Source organism: Hippoglossus hippoglossus, chromosome 9, assembly GCF_009819705.1.
Source record: "Hippoglossus hippoglossus isolate fHipHip1 chromosome 9, fHipHip1.pri, whole genome shotgun sequence".
Classification (NCBI taxonomy): domain Eukaryota; kingdom Metazoa; phylum Chordata; class Actinopteri; order Pleuronectiformes; family Pleuronectidae; genus Hippoglossus; species Hippoglossus hippoglossus.
This window is the reverse complement of record NC_047159.1, coordinates 20,680,222-20,697,152: the sequence shown is the minus strand read 5'-3', so window position 1 is coordinate 20,697,152 and position 16,931 is coordinate 20,680,222. Positions and strand designations below refer to the sequence as shown.

At 41.1% G+C, this 16,931-nt stretch overlaps 1 protein-coding gene across 2 annotated transcripts in view; it reads right to left on the bottom strand.

Annotated features, from left to right (window-relative positions):
• The window catches only part of adgrd1 (adhesion G protein-coupled receptor D1), a 30,624-nt gene that overhangs the window by 13,150 nt on the left and 543 nt on the right, over window positions 1-16,931 (bottom strand). Inside the window, exons 2-14 of one of the 2 annotated variants that reach the window (XM_034596136.1) lie at window positions 16,868-16,904; window positions 16,375-16,491; window positions 15,791-15,889; window positions 15,248-15,370; window positions 14,977-15,153; window positions 12,445-12,702; window positions 11,168-11,235; window positions 10,479-10,628; window positions 10,309-10,359; window positions 8,870-8,993; window positions 8,422-8,529; window positions 6,472-6,547; window positions 5,548-5,689 (exon numbers count right to left, since the gene is read on the bottom strand). In XM_034596136.1, the coding sequence (XP_034452027.1) occupies window positions 5,548-5,689; window positions 6,472-6,547; window positions 8,422-8,529; window positions 8,870-8,993; window positions 10,309-10,359; window positions 10,479-10,628; window positions 11,168-11,235; window positions 12,445-12,702; window positions 14,977-15,153; window positions 15,248-15,370; window positions 15,791-15,889; window positions 16,375-16,491; window positions 16,868-16,904 (1,530 nt within the window). The remainder of the gene's footprint in view (window positions 1-5,547; window positions 5,690-6,471; window positions 6,548-8,421; window positions 8,530-8,869; window positions 8,994-10,308; window positions 10,360-10,478; window positions 10,629-11,167; window positions 11,236-12,444; window positions 12,703-14,976; window positions 15,154-15,247; window positions 15,371-15,790; window positions 15,890-16,374; window positions 16,492-16,867; window positions 16,905-16,931) is intronic. The other variant, XM_034596135.1, reaches the window with a different exon arrangement.

Below are 16,931 nucleotides of genomic sequence, written 5' to 3'. Positions count from 1 at the left end.
AATTATTTTTAACTGGGAACAAAAGGCCCATAACATCAAAATGAGAACCACTGCTCATCATCGGATTTGTTCTCTACGTCCCTCTGTTAAATAGCACACCTCGTCCTTTTGCTTATTAATGAGTGGTGAGCCTGCTGAGTAAAACGATGAAGGACTAAAATAAACACTCTCGTGCATCACAAAAGCCTTTAAGTCAGAGACGACGTTCAGAACCCAGCAATTTGTAAAAACGCAAGACTCTTTGTCCTCTGTGGTGTCTCTCAGACCTCCCGTGACTGGCAGAGCTGGAAGCTGGAGCCTCGCTGTGGTCGAGCATATATGCCTCAGCAAATCCCAAGACATGGGCAACTCCTGGCCAATTTACGTCTCGGCTGTTGACAGCTGGTTCTCAAACAAGGCGCAAATAAAGAAAAGATGGAGAAAACTAGACAACACCCATCATCCAAGTCTCAACACTCAACACAGACAGATTGGCCTGGTGCACACAGAGACGCACATACTTCTGTCTGAAATAACAATTATAGTTTAATGAAGTGAAACTATTTACATGCAGCTTTGTATTCACTACCAACATTTAGGCATTTATAACTTTCAGACAGTTACAACATGTTAAAATATACATTATTATAATAAGTACCAATATGCAGCAGTGAACAAGAGTCAACACGGTACTGCTAAACTCAAATGGAGATATAGAAAATATATATCTTTTAGTTATAGTGGACAATATATTTCATCAAATATGCTCTGAGTTCCATTTAATTTGAACTTGAGAGCATGCGATGTGGTTAAAAGCTACGAAAAGGGCTTGTGATTTTAACCTTGAGTTATGTTTTTTCTTTTCTTTTTTTCCCCCAAATGTAAAATATCATTAATGAAACAGCCATGCACACACCCACTCATTCCGTCCTGCACTGGTACAACAATATGCAGCCATAAGAGCAGTGAGGCATATTTCAGGAGCAAAGGAGTCTAAATAAAAGCCTTGGTTTGTGCTAAATTTAAAAGAGCAGTGAAACATTACACAACTCTGTGTGTGTGTGAGAGTGAATATAACTGGGCGATCTTCTCCTTTTTCCTCAAACGTTTCACATACTTGGGAGCACAGAGCGCCAGGGTGTAATTTGGACTGCACTTTCTACATTTGGTATAGATATCAATTTTCAACTGTAGCTGCCATCAGGGCCCATAACAGCACAGAAAGTCATGAAGCTACCATAATTATTATTATTTTTTTGCTGAAGTGTACAGTAGGTGAAAGTGTTTGTTGAAAGACAGGCTTAAGATGTAGCCAGGGTTTGATAATGGCTAAATTGTTCTGTATAACAACAGAGAGGTCATACACGCATTTCCCAAATGCTGCATTGACTGCTGTTAAATTTAGAAAGGAAAGGAAACTCTTTGTTGTAGTATGTCTGGGAAAGGTACGACCTAACATTATTCAAACAACCAGCTTTGGACTTTGAGAAAAACTTTCCCCTTGAACCACCTTGAGGTCAATATATTAAAGTATCGCGCTGATGGAGCACAGATGTCATCGTTGTTGTAACAGGGCTTTTCAATCACAGGCCAGACTTAAGCCGATCCACATACAGCATGTGGAGTACCGATCTGAATCCATGCAGCAAAACACAACTGGCCTTGAGTGAGATCATGCTGTCAGGGGAAATGTAATAAGACATGCAGCTGTGGTCTCAGCTCAGTCTCTGAGGTAGCCTAGACATCGAAAACAACGGGCCGTGCTGATAGGCATGCAGGGTGTGAGGACAATTTTGGGACAATTAAACAAGCCCAAACATTACAGAACTATTTTCAATAAGGTGCGCTGAGGATGTTCAGAAACTCTGTACAGAGGAGATCAGTTTGGTAAGAAACAACAAATGTGACAAGTTTTTTCCTTCTCACAATGGGAGAGGTTTTCCATGCCTTTCCATGTGTTCAATTCCCACGGGCTTTCATAAGGAGCCATTACACTGTTGCTCTGGTCTCTGGCCTGTTTCTGCCGGCATGACAAGTTGAGGGCTGCATTCTAAGCCTTTGCAGGGAAGTTTAAAATGTGGTAAATATACTTGGTCAAATTAGGGTCAACAATAACATTTTGGCTGTAATGCTTAAAGACAATTTTAAAACATGTAGTTGTATATCACCATTTGTAAACCTGGGGGAAACCCGGAATGAGCAATACAAGAAAACTTCAGTCATTAATCAGTTGTCAAAATGGTATTATTATTTCCGTAGGAATACACTCAAACTGACAGAATCTGCACCAGGTCCTTTTGTACTTTCCTCTGTTCAGCTCGTAACAAGAGGTGGTGGTTTCATGGTTGGAGTGGGTGATAGAGAGGGGGCCCTTTACGGGAGGGGCTGCAGAAGAATCTTTTAGCGAGAGAGGCATAGCAATAGCTGGCCCGCCATCTGTGATTGATCAGTATTTGGCTCACACAGCCTGCGCTTGTGTGTGTTGGTGTGTGGATGGGTGTGGGTGGTTAGGAGAAAGAGATTGAGGGAGTTGAGTCTTTGCCCACGAGGTTTAAGCTGGGCGTGTGCTGGGAGTTATAAAAAGACTGGCAAAATAAAGAGCAGTTATGACTGTGGCAGAAATAACTGATACCAGTGTTCGCATATATGATTAAATGATTAGGGAGTGCGGGTATCGGAAAGTGAACATGCCTATTTTCGAAGTCGATGAACAATCAATCCATTATTTCCCACTTGTATGGGAAGCTCCAACAAGTCTAGACATCTTTGTCAACACAAGGCACAGTTTCCTCGCTGACTCTGGCCTCTATACTCACTTCCCACCAAAAAGAAATTTAAATTTCGGGAAGGAACCAATGGATAAACATAATGGAAAACTTAGACACTCACAGTTTTTTGTCACTATAGATGAAGATTTTAACTGTTGGATAATGTTGAGTCCAATTGGGTCAAAACTCTACAAAAAAAGACAAAATACCCAAAGGTTTAATAACACTTTAAGAAAAATCATATTCAGCTCTAAAACAAGATCAGCCAGGAGGTAATCCAGCAAATAACCTCTGGTAAAACCGTGTATTAAGTAGTAGCAGTATATTAACTAATTTGTATCTCTGTATTACAAATTTAATGAAATACAAGTCGGTTGAGGGGCAGATCGAGGCCACCAGCAGTCTCCCACTGCTGCCACCCTGCTCCATCCTTCGCCACAGCTGCCACACTAACACTGCTTTATAAGCCTGTAAAGTCAGGCCCCCCTTGTCAAAATCTGTTTTTGAAATCCTCTCAGTTTTGACCCTATAAATTAACTCTGCTCATGAAATCAATCTTTCCATTCATTCACTTCATACCAAGAGTGTGATGCTTTGACAGAAGAAGAGGACGGAGAGGCGGTGCTGGCCTTTTTTATGTATGTATTAATGTTTAACTACAGACCCCAATGCCTCCCACCCTCCTGTTTCTTCTCTTCTTCTTTCCTTCAACACTCTCAAACTGAAGTGGACTCACAGTAATAAATCACTGACGGAGCCAGGGTCCATTCAACACCGCAGCTGAATGGCGTGAGAAAGCACGTGGGCCTCCAGCAACCTTGATAACACCTTGTCTGTGTATCAAACCCACTCTGGGCCACATAAGGCGAAATGGCAGCATTTCGGCTCTGACTTAGTCAGCTGGGAACGGCATGACCTCAGCGGGCTGTTTCAGTGAGCTCAGAGGGCATCAATCAGGACTGCGAGGTCACTCAGACATCTACCACATGGCTTTGACCTTCAGTGAGTGCTACCTGCCATGACACAAGGTTTTTTTTACATGTCGGGGACTCCATCAATCCATGGTACGACACCTTTTATCATGGTAGGTGTCAGATAGAGAAGATGGATGGCTTTTGGGTTTGAGCCATGACAGTAGGCATACAGGATTTGTTGTAACCATGACAGCATGAAAAGACAGATGAGGAAGCAGACATATTTCTGCTTTAGACACAGTCAGCCCCCCTGCTTGGTTTTAATGAAGTCACATGGGTGCTTGTCTATTCTCAGGGGATAAACAGAGCGGTCAGTTGCAAATCACTTACTCTCGCCCACAGAACTGGTGCCATGAGAGGACATCTTTAAGATTGAACTTGTGCAGACAGTAAACAACGACATAAACAATGGCGGCAAAGGTCTGCCCCATAGTGCGTGTTAGCCACCCTCCCTGCCTCTAAGCTGGGGAGGTGATAAATATATTCCAGTTGCCAAAGACATTAAAACTCTAAAAATAGTCACTTTTTTGACTAAATCCAGCTTCAGGTCTGCACTGCAATCCAGCTGTAGCAAAACACTCCCATTCCTGGACATGTTCACAGCCAAAAGCACTGAGAGCAAAATTACGATGCAGCCCCTAAATGTAAATCATCGTCCAAACTATGCAGCCTAAGTACCGCTGAGAAGTGCTGGCATGGAGCGATCCAATCAGTATGCTTTGGTAATAAGTATAATAGCTTATTTGTAATGGCTTAGGGAGGAAAGAATGTAAGAGACCTGATTTATCCTTACATCAGAGGTGAAAGGCAGTCCAACTAAAATAGAAACACCTTGACTCAACAGACAGCAGAGCTGGTGAGCATCTCCAGCACTCCCAAAACAAAGGAGATCATACAGCCCTCTCCCATGGTGTCCGCTAAAACAAACACAGCAATCATTGTCACAGGAACCAGGCCAGATCATTTCAGCATAAACATTTATTTCCCAGATGAAAATGACGCTAAACAAAACAATATTGCCATGGTTTCATCAAGCTGCATGGTTTTCATTTGCACCACGAAGAGAGAAAAAAAAAAATATCGGTAATTAATTTCAATTAAAAGCAAATAAATCTTGTAAGCGTCTTGTAAATCAGAAGAACATTATTAGGGGTTTGTTAAATTTATTATTAAGGCCATGTGCATTGTTCATCTAGTTAAAAATAATAATAACTTTTTAAAAATCCTGTAATTTGAAAAGAAATTACAAAAGTAAACTTGCTCTGCCACATTTCTGACTTTACAGGGAAGCAGGCTAACAAGATACACATTTTTGACTTTATATTCATCATGAGTTTCAACGGCATTTCCCATGGAAAACTGGCACGGCCCCTGTCATAAAGCAGCAATGAAAAGTATGTTGTTCATAAAATAAAGTTATTGTTCCTTTCAAAGCACCCTAAGCCTACAGTTGAAATGTCCATAATCAGGTTGCTCCCTGGAAGCCACATGCTCCATGAGGGAAAATTTGTTTGTAACGAAAACCAAAAAAGGCTTCGCTCTTTGTGCTGGTGAGTACCCAGCTGCACACGCTTCGGTCAGTGATAGACACTCATCTGCTTACATAAGAGCATGCCAAAAATAGAGAAGATAGTTTTCATATGGGGGAAATCCGGCTACTCTAGGTAGGACATTGGCCATCTTTCTTCTGAATAATGTGGAACCCAATAGCTGTGCCGGCCAAATGGAACAGCGTAACATTTTCCCCCCGTATGACTGACTCACACAGAAAGTAAATGGTAGATAAAGTGAGTCAAATGAGAAGAAACTAGGACACTGAAACTTACCAGAACGTGTGTGAGGACAATCTTGATGAGAGGGGCTCCAGAGAGGTTGACTGACAAGGCTGGTGAAGGCTCCACCTTAAGGGAGATTAGACAGCTCGCTATCTGGATCTTGTGATCCTTGAAATCAGAGGCTTCGTTAATCCTAATAAGCAAAAAAGAGACAAACTAAATAAAACAGAGGCACAGATATAAACAAAAGACACAAACAGATAGAGTGAGATAAATCAGAAAAAAAAACTCTGTAACCTGGCACCTACGTCAACACATAAGTGTTACATATGGGCCCAGGACAGTCACATTTAAGTGGGACTTTGATCATTCAGACAACAGCAGTATTGCACCAATAGGCTTTCAAGATCATCTGATATGTGACATCAGCGTCATACAAGCACCACTTCTCTATCAAAGCAGAGGTACCATCCCACCCATGGAGGAGCCCAGCCGCGGGAGAGCCACGTGAAAAACAATCTCTTCGAATGTCACATATCTTACATTCTGTACTCTAACCTCTATGATGTGCAATGTTGCGAAAAATATGTTGTTTAATTGCTGTTGTGTCAGGTTTGGTATAAATAAACACTTCAGCAAGAGTGGAACAAGCTGGTCCAGGGATAAGACGGTAACTGGGAGTGGGTAAGGGGTGGATATGAAGCGCTAATAGCAGGGTGTATCAGTCCCAGGAGGTTGAGTGGTGAGATGAGAGATAGGCGAGAGGACAGATAAGGCCCTGGCTCCAGGCATCAGCGGCTCTGTGGCTCATCAGCTGGGGCGTCTCAGAGCCAGTGGGCCTCATTCCCCGCACAGGAAGTATGTGCTGCCAAAACTAAACTGGTACGCTAAAGCTTTTAAATTGAAATGTGATAAGATTGGACTGGGCTTTACCTCAATTAACTTTTGACTGTGGGTGTTGTCCCTTCCGCTTACCTGGTCTTGACCGGGCTGATTTCCTTGTAGTAGTTGTGCATGTTGTGGTAGAAGAGGCCAACAATGGTGGTTTGAGCTGAGGGGGAAAGAAAACTCATAGATGAATGTGAAAGGCATCATGGGCAGAAGGCTGGGAATGTAAAGCAGTGCTGCTAAAATGCTCACAAAGAAGGGAAGTTAATTAACACTGCCTCGATGCAGCACGCTGGCACTAGCAGGCTAATAGGACGATTGTATACTCGCACAAAAGTGAAAGGGAGAGGGGTTGCAGAACACATGGATGTCGGGAAGTCTTATGAAACCTCTACATGACTTCACCCAAAGTGCAGGGGGTTTGATCCCCCACCCGTAATCCGACCTATCATCCAGCTCGGTGCAAGATAAACAATTAAATTGGAGGAAATCCTAAATGGTCCTGTTCCTCCCTTCAAAGACCTTTTACCCACGCCCCACCGACTAGGACAACAAAAGCCTGCTGATGTCAAACAAATGTGTGCTGTGTATGCTACAGGAGAGTTTTTACCCTTCCAAAAAATAGTTTCAACAGAATGACCCCCAGGAAGTTCCACAAGAGATCTTGAGGTGGCCAGGAGAAAAGAAAATGAGAAAAAAATGAAAATATAATACAGTGTCCAAACACACCACTGTGTCAAATTCTCTGTATTTAATTAGGATATAAAACCTCCCCTTGGAGCATTTCATACAGCCAGGTATTCAGAGCTATATGAGTTAATTTGGTCCTGGCACTAATGTGTCAAGCAATGACATATATTCCATTTGTGACAATAATCATTTCAATGAATTATTAAAAGGGTTTCTTTTAGTGTCCGTACGGCAACACAGTTGCAACACAGCCAAGGAAATCTGACCTGAACACAAAGTTAAACAAACACAGTTTTAATGCCCACTGTAATTACAGCTCTCCTCTACTCCGCTATGTGAGTCCATTCTTTTTAATGACAGAGGAAAGTGGAGAAAACGTGCTCTCTCTCTCACTCTTTCTGTTTGAATAAAAGGGTAACTGCCAACATTAAAGCCATAGCTGGACTTCTACAGTGCACCATAAAGCTGCACAAAAGCTCTCATGGCACTCCTGTCCTACACTGTACGCTATGTTAGCACTCTTAAATCTTAGCATAATAAATTACAGGCCAATAACGAGAGTCTCCCTGCTGGACAATTTTCTCTTGGCTGCAGCAGAGCCCAAATACTGTGCAGCATTCACATTTAACCTAGATACTAGTTTCTACGGTGGCCCGGCGAGCTCAAGGTACTACAATTTAGGAAAAAATTTGCAAATAGACACATGGAAATGGCAAAGAAATTGTTATCAATTTGACAACACAAGCGCTGCAAATGTAAAAGTGCATGCAAGCAAATACTGAAAAAAAATACGGAAGTGACAGTGATGAACATGGTTGGGACTCTTTAGCCAATTCAAGCAACCTGAAAAATACACTTTATTCATCTAGAAACCGGCTAATGTCAGTTAGAATATGCTTTTTAGATCAACATGTATTGTCTTTTAACTGTGGCATTGCATTTATTTTCTAACAACACTGAAGAATCGCCATCTTTAGTGACTTCACCAGTCAAAAACCATGGCAACCATGTTTTTCACTTTTTAGTGTCCCCTGGAAACAATTTGATTGTGTTGTGATCTTATAGTTATTTTGTGAGTATTTGGTTGTGTTAGGAATATTAAGTTGTTTTGTATTTGGCTGTGTTGAGTATTTGGTTGTGTGGTGAGTGCGTTTTCTATTTGCTGTGAATGTGTTGTCAAATTGAAAAAGATCTTTTCTCTGTTTGCACATATTTTCTTGCAGTGCGTTGAGCTGTCAGGGCTACGAAAAGATTTCTGTACAGAGACGCCTCAAGATAGGAACAATTCTGTTGTGTACATCACACAAGGCATGCCACTGAATATATATTTTGCAATATCACACTTACACTGCAAAGTGAGAGCCTCCCCAGGCACAGATATGTAGCTCTTGCCATGTGTAGGGAAGCGATAATGCTGCAGGTTGTAGTTCTGCGGGACCTTCATGAGAGAATAATCTGTGGGGATCACATATTAGAAAAAGTGAGAACAAACAGAATACAGCAAAAGTGTAACATCCAGTCAGCTTTATCAGGGGAGGGTCAAAGATGTCAAGTGACCCTTTGGGAGAAAGACACCAGCAGGCTTAGAAGCAAACAAAGTGTTATACAAACAAAAAGACCCACACCCACGAGAGGCAGCGTGGAGGGGCTGGATTCCTGCTTATCTTACCCAGTTTCTCCTCTGAATAAGAAAACGAATGATGTCAGCTTGATGCGCCGTGTCCTCTTACCATAACCCTGACCACACACACTACAAACAGTGAGTCACCTTATGGGGAGCTGATGGCGTACTGACCTGCAACAAAAGATGTTCCACCCAGGGTGATGAGAGAGTTCGGGCTGGGCTCCAGGTTCGTCACCATGTGTTCCATCACTCGGTCCACGGTCTCGATCAGACCGCTGACCACAGGGGTTGACTGCTGCTCAACAAAAATACAACAAATGTCCACAATCAACTGATTGTGCATTGACACTGTGTGAGACACTCATTTCACTTTCCCACGGCTCATAGGAAACTGGGATGATGCACACCTAAAAGTCCTAGCAGAGAGTCTGTGCAACAAGTGGGGGAGTATTTACAGGTATTTACCAGACAGGAAGGAACAAGGAAATCCAGGGTTTTTAGAGTTTGACACACAGAGAGTAAAAGTCAGGCTATCTCGGCCTCTGTTGCTAAAAGGTTGCTCATTATTTATACATTTTCTCCTCCAACTTAATGGAAGTGCTAAATACAGCTGGAGTCCCCCTTTAAGTAATGAGAACAAAATCAGTATCAATCAGTAGCAAAACAAATAGAGTGGGCGCCATGAAGTGGGACAATTACTTCTGCAGTTGGACAGTGGCCACTTCAGCTACAAATTACAATTATATGATAATGTCTAATGCTACAGCTTAGCATATAGCTATAATGCTATACTATGCCAGAGAAATACAAGTAGACAAGAGCCATTAAGTCGGTGAATTGTTTGAATTGAAACATTAGCTGAAACTCTGAAGTGAACTGAAGTAAGCAGTTGTGTATTGTGTTATATGAGATATAAGAGCATTGATGGATTATTTCACCCAAAAGATACATAGGGTCATTAAAGATTATTCAAATATGCAGCATGAGTTATATGACACAAACATTTGAATTCAGACTTTGCAAATACATTTTAACTGGCTCAAGTACAAAATGCAAACTAGCAAGTAATGCAGTTTTAAAATAAAACCAATACGGAAACTGGATAGAGAGGGACATTTTCACCAATCTGATCAGAAGAGGTAATCACAAGATCAAAAGATGGTTTACTGAACACCGTATCTCCCGTCCAACTTTTACATTCTCATGCAAGAACATCTGGTTCAGCTTGCTCGTACAAAAACAAGCATGCTTGTTCTGAGCTGTAAATGTTCTGAAACCACATACTTGCTCTGAATGTCTTTCTTCTGGCCATAATGTGTTTGTATATGAGAGCTAGAAGATTTTGGCCAGGATAAGTGTACAGTACAGGAAGCTGCATATTTACATTCAGAGCATTGTGTTGTAGTCAGCAGTGCTGTCTTATTAAATGTGTACAGGCAGGCACACTGCCAGATACTGTTATTGCACTTGGCACCAGATAAGCCAAAAATATGTTAAAATCTCCAGCTCATAGAGCTCTTAAGTGCCTTGGATTAAAGTCTTCACCAAATTGCATATGTTACATTATGTCATGTGTGAGCGTTGCACAACAACAGCGTGAACTCATTTACCTCTGGCAGCCCAGGAGAGGACAGCACTTCTTCCACACTTTTGAGAAAAGCCTGGGTGGAAGAAAGTGGACATCACGGAACTGTTGCATCATATTCAGATAGGTGGGCATTGCGACTTTGTGTGAACTGGTTTTGTAGTGTAAAATATGTGTGTGACTGTGCTCCAGGACCTGCGTGAGGTTGTTGGCAGTGTTGTGAGGAATGGTCCTGTTGGGCAGCACCTTCAGGAAGCCCAACACTGGCATTGAGTCCGGATCCGGGGGGCTTTGGGTCTTCTCCCCCTGACTACTGATGACAGGAGGACTCACTGCAGTGGCTCTCTGGGAAGACAGCACATCAGGCACCTAATGAAATTGGGAGGCACTTTTTCCAACATACACAGGATGTTTGGTGACGGATGAGTTCAGGGGATACTCTTTGGACAAGTAATTCAGTGCTGCTCTTGTTTCGCCTAGTGCCCTATTGGGAGATATTTTCTGTGTGGTATTGAGCAGCTGTCTCTGCTGTCTTCTATTTTCTTTCTTATTCATTTTCTACCTCTGAAGCCCTTTAATAAACAGTAGTCTATTCACATGTGTTCTGTCCATTTCCCTTGTCCCCACTCTTCTATCTTCAAAATTAAACAATCGCTCAATGAGACGCTTGTGTTTCTACTGATTCAACAAAAGCCTTCATCTCTCTTCCATGATGACTTTTGTGTTTAGTTTTGGCCCAAAACACATCTCCAACTTTGTCGTACAATGTGTATGAGGATGCTACATTTGTGAGCAAAACTTACATTCACAAATTTGTTTACTAATGTGGTATAACATCATATTTTGGTATCTGTGCTTTGCTAAGTCTAAGCGGACACACTTACAGCTGCTGGTGTTGTTGAAATGACTTCCTTGGTGGATCTGGGTGTTGTGGCAGAGACAATGGCTTGACCTAGAAAAGACAATAAATAAGGCTTTATTAAAATGGGACAGGAACCGCACTAGTGACCTGTAAGTGTAATTCACTCTTTATCTCTGGTAGGTTTCCAAGTTTAGACAGACGCTGCCTTTTTGTCGTTTTATTATTAGGGCTTGTGTTGAACTTGACCAGACTCAAACTTTCACCGTGCAGATTAAAGTTTACGAGGATGGACCATGCTATGTCATACATAATATTCTGCCATCAGCTTCTGCACAAGGCTGAGATATATTTGACGTCTTTACTGTCATTTCATTAAAAAAACGGCACCAAGTAGCTACCAGAAAATGGCCATATATGGACAGACGGTATCAGTGTGAACCATTGTTGCCCATCTTTGGTGCAATGCAACATTTTATATGAGTGCTCTAGAGAAGTAAAAATATTTTTCTGTAACCATAACACTCATGCTCTTTGTGTCTGGTAATGGTCTGTGGAATATATTGCTTTTGGTAACGACTTTGAAGAAGAAATCAAGGCAGTGCGCACTTTATGCTTCACACACTGTGATCGGTTGAAGCTCGAGCGGCATCCAGTAATAGTTTTCACATAACACCACGCACAATGGGAGAGACAGCGTGCACCCTCACTAATCAGCGTGTTTCATAGAACATGTATTTCATCCGGCTTTCAACATTTCCTTGAACCTACTGCGAAATTTGGTATTATTATCCCACAGCAAACTGAACTCTGAGTTCTCATAAATATCAACATGTTTTTGTCCATTTATGGCACTGTACAACTGTACAACTCCACCATGGGAGACAAACAGCAAGAGAGCAAAGACAGACAGGAGTGTGGGGGTTTTGTCCCAGCGTGTTATAAGCTGTCACTTTGAAACAAAATGATCTGCCCCCTGCAGCCCAACCTGCCTCTGCGCTCTTATACAGTAAATACTTATAAGGCAGAACTATGCGAGCCATGGCACTTATAGCGTCCAAGGTCAGAAAACAGTTTTGTGCAAGAAGAGCCATTTGAAAGGGAGGTGGGGTATATTTATACAGTTTAATATCTTGTTGTTATGCATGAACACTGTGGACGGAATGTAAAACGGAAATGGACGGAAATTGCTTTTTAACCCCGATTTCTTCAGTGCAGAGTCAAGACGGAGGAAGCATTATAATAGATATGCTATGTCCTAGAATGACAGCAAATATTTTCCAGTAGAGCGTGGTTTCTTACCAATGGCTGCGCTGTAGTAGAGCATAATCTCGTTTTGCGGAAGTGCCCTTTCCCAGATGACAAACTCATCAAAAGCGCCTGTTAAATAGTGACCGTACGTCCTGTCGTTGACAGTTCCGATGACCAGGTCAGGGTAGGGGTCGCCGTAGTTCGCCGAGACGTTGCCAGCTGCGTCTCCAGCAGTGAAGGTGCCGTTGATGTAGACCCTCAGACCATCCGTCTTTTTCCACGTGAAGAGAATGTGGGTCCAGTAAGGCCCTGAAAAAACACAGAATAATGGAGAATAATGGTTTGTGTAGAGGCAGCCGTTTTACAAAATAGGCCCAGTGAATGTTATGGCCATGCAAAAGTGGGTAAAAGAGCAAAAGAAATCTGATGGGACAAACTGGTCGAAACTGACACAGAACTTCAGGTACTAGTGGCTCTTCATCTAAAATCTTTTTTGTGGCTACTTAACTGACATAGTGAAAGAACTGAACTGATTCACTTCCTAACGTTCTTACTCATTGTTTTGACTGCGAGGAAATAGTGTTGAATCAGTGATGTGTTCACTGAATGTAACACATAGGGAACATGAGCCTTGAATGATAGCCAGCGACTCACTGCTGGATGAGTTAAAAAGGCTTAAAAGTTATTGAAAAATAGCGCTGATATTTAGTGAGGGGACTTATGAGTATCCAGATATACACCATTCAGCTGCGTTTCAGTTCAGTGAGTGGGACTATGCAGTCGCAGCTCCAGTCAAGTACTGAACAATTCGGTGAATCAATCTTGTAAACAAATATTTTTAATGAACTGATTCTTGAGATTGAGGAAATTGATAATTACTGCTTTGCATCTCACTAAAGACAGTATATCCAACTTTTTATAGCATTAACTAATTTTCATTATCTATTACTCAACAATAACTTGATTCACTCATTATCTTATGACTAAATCCAAAGATTCATTTATATATTATATGTATAACTTTTCTTAAATTAATATAAAATAGTTGGCACGTCCTTCCATTTTCTTGACAACCACTCATTCCAATGACATGTTTTGGATGAGTGTTTTTGGATCTTGCTCTCCTACCCTACCCTCCACTGATTAAACAATTATACCAAGCAAAGTTTTTGTAACACTGTTACACACTGATAGCCACATTCTGTATGTTCAAAAACATAGTTGCTATTTGACTGACAGTCATTCAAAATTGTCCATTGCAGTTTCCCATAGAACAAGGATGCACTCAGCTTAATTAGTTCAAAACAGTCTGAAATCTGTATATATATTCAACTTACTGTCACATGACAGCATCAACTCTTAAAATCTATAAAGTTGGAACCAGGAAATATCTGCATTTTGGTTTAAGACTGAATAGCTAGAACTGTTAGCACGAAAATTATCACCTGATGGTGGCACTAGATAAAAAGTTCATGTATATCACCAAAGTCATTAAGATTAATTTGATGTTAGCTTGTTTAAAATAGCGCAAATCAATAATCATTAATCAAAGCAGTTGCTGATTCATTTCAATCAACTAATAGATAAATGAACTACTCGATTCGTCCTAAATGTTATATTAGTCCTTGCTGTTCTATGATAAATGCTCCATAAATCCTGAGTCAAAATCGAAGCCAAAGTCTCCTCAAATCTCTTTACAGTAAAAGTTAACCCACAAAGAGAAGAAAACTTTCTTCATCTCGTTTCTCTGAGGTAAACTAACAATAAGGCGATTCTCAAGACAATACATTCACTGTCTGAAACCATGTCTGCCAGGAAGGCAAAACAACCAGAAAACATCTCATTTGTGGTCAGAATATAAAACACATGTGCCACAGACCACCCCCCCTTTAAACAGCTCAACCCTCTCTTTCGTTTCTTTATGGCGAGAGTTTTATCTCTGGTGTAACATTCTGAAAACATTGGTCAGAGGGCACATCGAGCTTTTCCTCCCTTTTGTAAGACACCAAAGAGATAACTGACAGATTTTGACAGTATGTCCTCAAAGTTGGACATGTCCCACTCTATGAGAACCAGATGACACGTAATCCTCTATAACTCAACACATCAACATTGAATTATTGACGCCCCATGAACACAAGGTTAAGTAAATGCTGGAAAAACAAAGGTGACAGAAGTCATTTGAGAGCAAAGTACGGGCCGGTTTAAGTCACATCATGTCAAGCCTCATATGGTTTATTCACTTTTGTCAAAACACGTTTCAAAAAAACATTTAATCTCAGATGACTGCAAACTTTATTTACAGCCAGCTCAAGGTATTGGTCAACGTCTGACCCGTATTATGTTTCACATTTCTAACTCGACCTTATTGAAGAGGGAAATAATCACGTCATTACACATCCATGATATTTTTTTATGTTTTCTGATACGGCAAAAATATTTATGAAACATGTTCTTTTCTTGTTAAAACAACTGTCTGGACAGACTTTCTGTCTGATCAAATTCAATAAAGAAACTTATAACAAATTGCCCAAAATTCAAGGGCTATCAAAAGTAATACAGAGGCAGACGGAGTCACAGTACCTGGGACTTTGATATTGGCCTTCCATCTGTGGTTGTTGCCTCGAGTGTAAAACTCCACATAACCTCCATAGGGATTGGTGAAGACGGAGAAGCCGTTGGATATAACTTTCCCTCCAGAGGCCACAGCATAGCGGGACTCACTTTCATGGTTTTTCCAAAAAAAGGAGAAGGTAATCCCTAGTGAACGATGGAAAATCATTTGTCACCATCGAGACAAGAGACTGAAATGGTTTGGAAATATTATTGTATGCATTAGCTACAGTGCACTCACCCTCAGGACCGCACAAAGTAGGGTCACTGATGCAAGAGTTCTGGTAGTTTCCAAAGTGAAGAAAGGTGCCGCCATTATCTCCATTCAGAAAGATGCCCTTGTTAACCATTCCTTCAACTATGTCTGTGGCAAAGCACAAATCAGGGACATAAATTTGCTTGAAAATGTGGAGCCAGAAGTTTCACTACATATAATACAAATATGTGTTTATTTATCTGCTCATTCAACAAATAAAATTATAAAAAGACACTTAGCAGTAAACTAATAATAAATGTTCTTTAACTTTAACTGCTTTATTGGTGTCTAATAAAAAAACATCATAGACATTAACAGTTGCTTAAACGTATTGGTGTTTTGCAATTCTCGTTTGACTAAATGCTGGTTTAATTAAAAGACAAGAATTCTTCATCTTGTGCTGAACAGGCAAGACACTGAACAGGGAGAAAAGTATGAAATGCTCAAATCAACCGTGTGTGCATACGGACGACAAACAGAGAGCAGTGGATGGTGCAGAAACTGAGCGGAAAGTGATTGGATCCTCACCTACTGTTGCAGAAATGTTAGTGTAGGCAGAGTCATTGGTATACACATAGGAAGAGTTATGGGAGGAAGGGAGCACAGTGTGGTTGTGGATTCTGAGAGCTGGACAAAGACAACGGAGAGACAACAGTGATTCACACCTATACAGACACAGAACAGGAGACACAGTAGAGAACAGTGAAAGCAGGACAACAGGAGGAACGTGGTGTGCAGGTATGAGACAGAGTGATGCTGAGCACACGGTGGCAGCGCTCGAAGGAAACTCAGGGACTCCACACATCATGCTCAAGTCTATACCTGATCCCTCATCAACATTTCTTTGAAAACATGATCTAACCGGTTTACTGACAACATGGCTGCAAATCCAATACTACCGAATTTAAAATCACATTACTTCACACATCAGATATTTGATCCTATAATTTCAGTGATGAATCTTGTAATTAGTTCTGAGTACATTTAAAAAGCATGATGGCTGTGGCTGAAAGGTGGATGGTGCAAAACAGCTTGAGACCATGCAGAGTGCATCCAGACAAAGCCATTTAAAGGCGGTGCATAGAGCTAAAACTGTTCATGTATGCACATACTTATGTTACTTCCGTTAATATAACCTGGTCTCTTTCCAATCTGGTCCCACAGCTCATGGATTCCGTCCACAGCATCGAGAGGCCAATAATGTGAGGCCGTGCCCAGCACCTGCAGGCCTGGACGGAGAGTTCACGGGTAAACAAGGATCCAGAAAGAGCTTTTCCCCCCAATCAGCCTTGGTTTCATTACTCCAAATCGATTTTCCTGGCACACCGCTTTGGATTTTGGGTGGATTAAAAGATTGATCATAATGAACATAACAGATGTAAAAGTTGTTTATTCAACTATTCTGATTAATGAGACGAGCAGTAAACAAATCAATAAAACCCTCTGCTTGGAAGTTAGAAGAAAGAAAAAGAATCAGTTTTTAAAGTTCACTGCATATTTTAGTCCAATACAGCTGTATAATGTAACTGTATATAAATGTGGCAATTTAAAACACTGTGGAGAAATAAAAGCAATGACACCACTCATACATAAATTCATCACTACCTGGATGCTTCACAGGTTGTACCACTTGAGCATAAACCTGTAAAGAAATTAAATGTATTTATAA